This window comes from Gekko japonicus, unplaced genomic scaffold, assembly GCF_001447785.1.
Source record: "Gekko japonicus isolate JY-2015 unplaced genomic scaffold, Gekko_japonicus_V1.1 scaffold9, whole genome shotgun sequence".
NCBI lineage: Eukaryota > Metazoa > Chordata > Lepidosauria > Squamata > Gekkonidae > Gekko > Gekko japonicus.
In genome coordinates, this window is record NW_015168044.1 from 1,924,786 (window position 1) to 1,932,143 (window position 7,358).

Genomic DNA, 7,358 nt, shown 5'->3' on the forward strand with positions numbered 1-7,358 from the left:
GTTATAAACAATTCACCAAATGCCATTTGGCCAATTGTTGGGAATTTTTTTGGCAAAGTATCCCTGTGGCTAAAGGAGGTCTGAATTTATGCCAGGGTACAGGGCTTGTCCTGTACACAAACTGAGAGCTGCCAAATGAAGTGGTGGATGCCCCTGGATCCCGCCTCCACCCTCCAAGGGGGTGCAGCAAGAGGCCTCGGTTCCTTCTCATTTGGCAACAGCAACAAAAAACAATAAGGCCAGCCTTACCAAATGAACAGAGTGACAAGCAGTGTCTCCAACGGGCTGCAACACCCAACACATTTGTTACAAAGATGTCAGAGCACCAAAATGCCCCACAGGAAGCAAGAAGCAGTTGCACAGTTATACGGGTGGGCTTCAGCTATGAGTCAGATCCTTGCTGGCAGGAAGTGCCATTTCCTCTTTTATGAAACAATTCTGGTGTCTTAAAAGGCGAAGAGGGGGAAAGGTGGGGGAGGAATGCTATGAAACATACAGGATGCTGGAATCTCCCACTAAAGCTGAAGACAGCTTCTGTTAACAGAGGACCCCCAATATTTGCTATAGTAAAGGTAACGGTTTCCCTTGCTCGAAAGCCAGTCGAATCTGACTCTAGGGATGTGGTGCTCATCAGCAATTCTGCTAGGCACAAAAATGGTCGAAGATCTATTATATCAGACAAAAAGGCCATCAAACAGTTGCAATGTTTGGAGACACGTCACAGCCCCCCCCCCTTGATGCAGCTGAAACTAGTGCCACCAGGTCCCCTCTGGCTGCCACTGGGGGGTGGGTGGGGAGGTAGGGTTGCCAGCTCCTGGTTGGGGAACTCCTGGAGATTTGAGGGTGGAGCCTGGAGAGGTCAGGAACTCAAGCACCATCCCTCTCAGCATCCTGGCCAAAATGCTGCTGGTGTCAAGTTGCAGCCTTGACTTTCTAAAAGCAAAAGAGTGACTTGGCAAAGTTTTAGATCTGAAAAACGGCGCCGAGAGAAAGGTTTGCAAAGCCCTTCCTCTGTGTTTCCCTCAGTCCAAATCAGGGCTATGCTGGGCTAGCCGTTTCCCAAGGAACTTTGGCTGCCAGGAGTGATCTTCCCATCAAGGGTCCCCCCTCCAACAAAATCCCCATTTTGGAAAGCTCTGAAGCCGATGAAGAACCACCATGGGGTTAAACTGCTATGCAATATAACTTAGAGCTGCAACAAAGGTTTTCTTCCACTTCCCTGTATGGTTCCTTACACAGAGCACGCAGAACTCTGTTCTTCCTTATATAGCTCAGCTAACCCGCTGCTGCAGCTTCCCTACCCACACCCAAGCCCCACCCCACAAAACCTACTGCTGTTCGAGAAGCCTGCTTAGGGTTTAGCAGAGAACTTTCCATTCTCCAGCTTCTACAAGCCCTGTTCCAAAGGGGCTTTCTTGTGTCCTTCACCTGTGCCCAGTATGGCTTAGAAGGGAAAGCACAACCCCCAGCAAGTTTCCTCTTTCATAGGAGCTGGTGAAGGGCACTGGCCTCCACGAAGGTCCTCGGTCTCGTCTGTGTCATGAATTCACTGGGTGGCCTACAGCTCAGCCCCTTCTCTGGCATAACAGCAGCGGCCATCCTTACAAGGGATCATATAAGGACCATGTAGTCTGAAGAGCTATGAGCACTGAAAGCACAATGTAAATGCTAAGTGTATTATATTCTGCTTAAAAGGTTTGCTTATAGGAGAGGCAGCCCATTGCTGGTGCCATTAACGGCAGAAGAGCGTAACATGGCATAGCTCTGACCCCTAGAACATCTGGGATCTCCTGAGAAAGCCTGTTGGAAATGAGCCGCAATGCTCCAGCATGGCTCCCGTTCATTTCAATGACATCTGCAACAAAGACACCAAATACTGGCAAGGAGATGGTAGGAAACAGAGAGGTGAGAGTGGTGACTAAAAGGAAACATGGCTGGAGGCCATGAAGATGGAATCAACAGAGGGAACTTTCCACAGACATTTTGAAAACTGCAGTTTCCTAGTCATGAGGTCTAGAAACATAACCCTTTCAACTAGAAACAAAACCAGAAAGGCACACAACAAGGTCAGCAATGTCCATGCCAACATTCCTGGTCACAACAACAACAGCTCTGTGTCCTTTAGAGGTGTGAAAAATAAAAATTCTGTGCCAGGAACCCTACTGCTTTTCTCTCATACACACACAGATACACCATGTACCTAATAGGCAAGTATCCCCCACCCCAACAGATCAAAACAATCCATAGGAGAAGGCCATTCAGAACTAACACAGTTGTTTCTGCAAACCTAGGGGAAATCCCACACAAAAATTAAAAACTCAAAAAATTTTAAATTAGGGAATGAATCCCCCAACAGCCACTGCATCATCTGTGCATGTGCATTTAGGTTACCAAAGCAAACAGAAATGGCATCTAAAAATCCACACTACCAAAAAGGGGAGTAGACACTGTGGGGCTGCAAGGGATGGGGAAGTGGATGGGGTGTGGCATAAAAGAGCAAGCACAGGCAGGGGAGGAAGGGGAGACAGAGCAAGGGAAGAAGGTCAAGGAAGAACGGCAGAGCAAAAGGGGAGAAAGCAGGGGGGGGGGCAGAAAGAGATTCCCCCTTCCCTGAAAGTCCCTTCCAGTTCCCAACTTGTGCATGCAGGTGCATATAACAAAAATGAACATGTCTGTATGTGTTTAACATAAATTCTACTTCTGCTATTTGCTGGAGAGCTTTACGTGGAGGAAAATGAAACCCAAAGTCTAAGAGCTGAATATACACTGCTGACATGTTTTCAAGCCTATGTTGCAGCCTTAAGAACTAAATACCTGTTTGTTTTTTAAACGACAGCTAAGGAAGCTGAATCCTGGCCTTGACGTCATTTTCTGTGCTTTTGCACTATAATCATGGAACCACACGGCTCTAGCCAAAGGTTTTCTGTCTTACCAAATGGGTAGCAGCTACAGCTCAGCCAGCTGGAAACACACCCCTCTGTCATGCATGGTCCTGGACTAAATGGACCAGTGACTGGCGTCAGAATAAGGCAGCTTCTTATATCACACCAAAGTCATCCCTGTACCACTTTAGAGAGGCTACTGACCCACCCACCAAGGTACACGAATATGCAACCTGATCAGGTTCAGTATCAAGGTCAAAGAAACCATCATCCAGCAGTCAACATAACTGCATCCATCCAGCTTCATTACAAAGGGGATGAAAGGAATAGCTCAGCGCCTCTTTACCTTGGGACTCGACCTCAGACTGGAACAATTGCAAGGACGGGTCTGGGGGGAGCTCCTTCCCTGGTGAGCGTATCGGGGTCTCCACCTCGGGGGTCTCGAAATTGCCTTCCGAATCCGAACTGCCAAAGAGGAGGGGAGAGAAGGACGAATTAACCACTTCCAAATCAGCCCGGAATACAATCTTGGGTAGGGGCTTACCAACCTTCCGGAATTCTGCTGAGCAGTCAGGATGTCTCAGAAGAATGGCCTTGCTGGTTCAGACCCAAGGTCCACCTAGTTCAGGGCACTATTTCCACCAGTGGTCAGCCACGTGCCCCGGGAAGCTCACAGCCAGGGCAGGAAGGTGCCATCCATCCCCTGCTATTTATTCCCAGCATCTTGTACTCAGAGGTTCACAGCGACTAGACATGGAGGTTCTACAGCACTATCACAGCTAAGAGCCTTTTGGTAGACCCTTCCACCATGATTCATTCAGCCCTGAAAACGTGTCAAATAGATAGCAACTGTAAGCATGTGCCAAATGCCTTTCCCTCAGTGAGGAGGAGAGAACACAATGATACTTAACAAAACCTAGGATTTGGAATATCAGCTTCCAGGACATGGAATTAGTGACCCAGCTATAGCTGCCATCATCACGTGTGCTGGACTTTGCCAAGCCGAAGAAAAAAAGCAGTTTCCCCAACGCCTTGGCTGCCCCTATGGTGTTGATCTGGCTGAATAAATCACAGCTTGTTAAATTAAACATGTTTCCTGCTGTTCCCCGTCTCCCAGTGCTAGATGGCAATTCCACCCAGAGGGAACGGCTGAGGCCGCAGCTCTTCTCAAGGGCATGCAGCCCCCACTAGCAAGCCAGAAAGGACACAGAAATGAAAAGGTCATGATTTGTGTGGGGCCTGTTTTTCACTGCATGTCGAGGGACTCTGGATATGTGAAGAACAAGAAAGAGGGAGGAAAAATGTTAATACCTTGGAGACACACACACACCCAAAACATAAAAGACACAGCACGAAGGTCGCCTTCTCTCTGCCAAGCACACGCACACTGTTCAAGTCCTCTCGCTGCTGTGTTTGTACCTAAAGAAACCTGCCTTCCTGTTTATCCTTCCACTCAGCAAGGGCATCTACTGTGGCCTGTCACTGGGTACCAATGTCTCCCAGCAGCAGGTGCAGGGCTACCCTATGTGGGAGGTAAAGCAATGGTAAAAGCAGAAAGACAGAGGCGGTGACAGTTGGCACAGAGGTGGCATAGTGGCTGACATGGATTGGAGACAGCACCCTGGACTCCGTGGGAGGTGACGCCCCAGGTGAGGAAGAAGTCAGAGCTGCAAGCAGACATAGGAGGAACTCCCAAAATGTAAACTCATCACTGTCTTCACAGGTTATGTGTCAGCTTGGGTACAGTACGACTTCCCACATAAAGCCCAGGTCAGCAATTGGTTTTATGAGTTGGCCCCTCTGAGGTGATGGATGGTAGAAAGAAAGCACATGTGCACCATCTCTTCAAAGCAGACAGCAAAAGTCTACCTTCCTGTATCTATGACTTGCCTCCCCACCCAGTTGCTTCTTAAAGGCAACAGAGAGCAGGTGGCGTGCCCTCAGAAGGCCAGATCCTGCCCTCTGGCCACCAGTGCCCAACATAATGCGACATGGGGTGGGTGCACATCCCCGAACACTCTGGCACATGCAACAAGGAATTACAACTAGTCATGGCTCCTCAGTACATGGACACAGCTTTTTGCATCTTACTGCCGCAAAACACACCAGTAGCTGCATTTAACATGAAAAGGGGCTTTCTCCTGAACAGCTTACAGAGGCCCTGTTTGTTGCACCTGGGCTGAAGGCAAAGCTGTGATAAATAAATGTTTTTTTAAGCATGTGCAAAGTGCCTCTCTTGTACCACATGACTGCCTCCAGAGAGATCAGGGACAGAAGAGAAGGAAGGGCTTCACAATCCAAAAGGTGCATCAGCTGAGCTGGGTTACACCCTGGGCCTTCTCATTTTGCCAGCCACCGAACAGATGTGTTGTTTCGACTGTTTAAAGACAGGGCTTTATCTTAACAAAGGCTTTCCTCCAGAGTTTTGTTTTCACTCCCGTTCGCCATCTCAGTCTTGGAGCAAGTGGTAAAGAGCAAAGAGCCTCTGAGCATGTGCAGACTGCCCCGACAACCACAACCAGACCACAATACCTGAACTGCTATTGGGTGGAAGAAATTGCGCTTGAAAGGGTGAATTGGCTTTCAGACAATCTTGGCTCCTAAAAAAAGAAGTCTTGGGATTCCACACAGTCTCCCAAAATGTGGGTATTGTAAATCAGGAAGCCACATCCCCTTTAATTTTCCTGAGGTGTGGTCTCTCAGAATATGTGCAGAATACATTTCTCTTATCACAGAGTACCCAAGGCAGGCCCAGCTTTGCATTATCCCAGTGGTGAGATTCACACATTTTGCACATGCTCAGAGGACATGCTTCATTAATACTTCCCACCTTCCTTCAGAGTTGCACACAGGCATTCTGATTGGGCTCAAAGGGTTAAACCCCGGCTCAACATGATTCACCAACAAATAAAAAAGCGACTTCATACATTCTATGCTTAAACGGCGATCCTAGCAGGTGTACATTACAGGGGCACATTCCTAAGGGAGGTCTGATTGGGTACACCTGCAATTTCAAAGGCCCGTTCACACATAAACAATTTCCCATTTGCTCAGTGCAGCATCAATCAATAACTCCCATTAATGAACTGGCCATTATAGATGTAGAGCGAGAGAAAACCATCTCTGGATATCAAATGCAACGTTTCCAGTGGGGTCATTTCACACATTCAGCTCCCCTCATCAAGGCCTGGTTAACAGATGCCTATACTGTGTTTACACTTAAATAGCCACCATCCAACCGAATCCACTGAAAGTGCTTGGAGCTCAGGCTGCCATAGCAGACCAAACACACACGTGTGAACCATATATCCATAAAAGGGTACCCCAAAAAACCTAAGACACGAGCATACACAAGTGAGCCAACCCGGATCCCAGGTCGATGGCAGTACGCCCAGCGGCAAACCCGGGTCCGTCCCCGCGTAACGTGTGAAAGGCTCACTCCGAATCCAGGCATGTCGAGGCTGCGTGGACTTGCCTGAGACTCAGCGATTTGGTCTCCGCCTGCGCTTCCTCGTCGTCGTCCTCCAGCCCCGGCGCCGCCTGAAGCTCCCCGTCCCCGCCGGCGATGGCATCCTGCTCGGGCCCCCCTCCGCCTCGCACCGCGGACCACGTCCACTTGGCCCACTGCACGGGAGACAGGAGCTGCCAGGACGAGCTGAACGCCATCGGGGCGCGCTTCTGACGGCCGCCGCCGCCTCGGTCTGCCGCCGCAGCGCCTTCAAAATGGAGGGGCAGGGCAGGGAAGCCGGCGAAAGAAGCGCCAGTCTTGCGGGGCCGATCCGGCGCGGATGTGGTTAGCCGTGAGCCATCGTCGCTTCCCTGCCCCGCCTCGCAGCAGCCAGCGGCTTCCTCCCGCCCCGCCGCCACCGGGCAGGCTGCCTGCGGAGGCGCGCCGGAGCTCCGGGGGGCTCTTGGTGCAGCGCGCCCTGCCCTTGCGTGGCGGGTTAAGCGCGACCAGCCCGCCTCTGTCCCTCGGGTCCTGGTCGCCCTACTGGGCTGGGGAAGCAGTTGAAGGCGGCGGGGACCCCTCCCCACACGGCCGTCGTCCCATTCCTACACTGGCGGCGGCTGCCCTCGGCGGCTCTAGCGTGGCCGCAGCCGCTTGTGCGCCGGCTTGCAGCATCAGCTGGCAGCCGCAGGGAAAAAAGCCACATCATGAGCTTCCCGAAAAGCCGCCTCCCTCTCCCCCATCCCCAACCTCCAGACTGTACTGAGTGCGCCGCAGGGAGGGGCGAGGGCAAACCCGGCAGGCACAGAGAGGGGGGAGGCTGCGAGGACGCCCCCTGCTGCAAGCTCTCGGGAGCCCGTCACGCGTTACTTTAAGAGAAAAGTGTCCCCTTAAAACAACAGCACGTGTGAATTTAACATGCAAACCGGCTGCAGACGGATGTGCAGGATCCAGGCGCTGGCCTTGTCTACAGGGCCCATGGTCTGGCAAACGTCGACTCACCCCGACCTAATTTGTGAAATGGCTTT

At 51.1% G+C, this 7,358-nt stretch overlaps 1 protein-coding gene across 3 annotated transcripts in view; it reads right to left on the reverse strand.

Moving 5' to 3' along the window:
• The window catches only part of TACC1 (transforming, acidic coiled-coil containing protein 1), a 61,819-nt gene extending 54,836 nt beyond the window's left edge, over positions 1-6,983 (reverse strand). For all 3 annotated transcript variants that reach the window (XM_015414232.1, XM_015414233.1, XM_015414231.1), the window contains exons 1-2: positions 6,358-6,983; positions 3,229-3,347 (exon numbers count right to left, since the gene is read on the reverse strand). In XM_015414232.1, the coding sequence (XP_015269718.1) occupies positions 3,229-3,347; positions 6,358-6,548 (310 nt within the window). In that variant the 5' untranslated portion in view covers positions 6,549-6,983. The remainder of the gene's footprint in view (positions 1-3,228; positions 3,348-6,357) is intronic.
• Between the last annotated feature and the right edge of the window lie 375 nt (positions 6,984-7,358).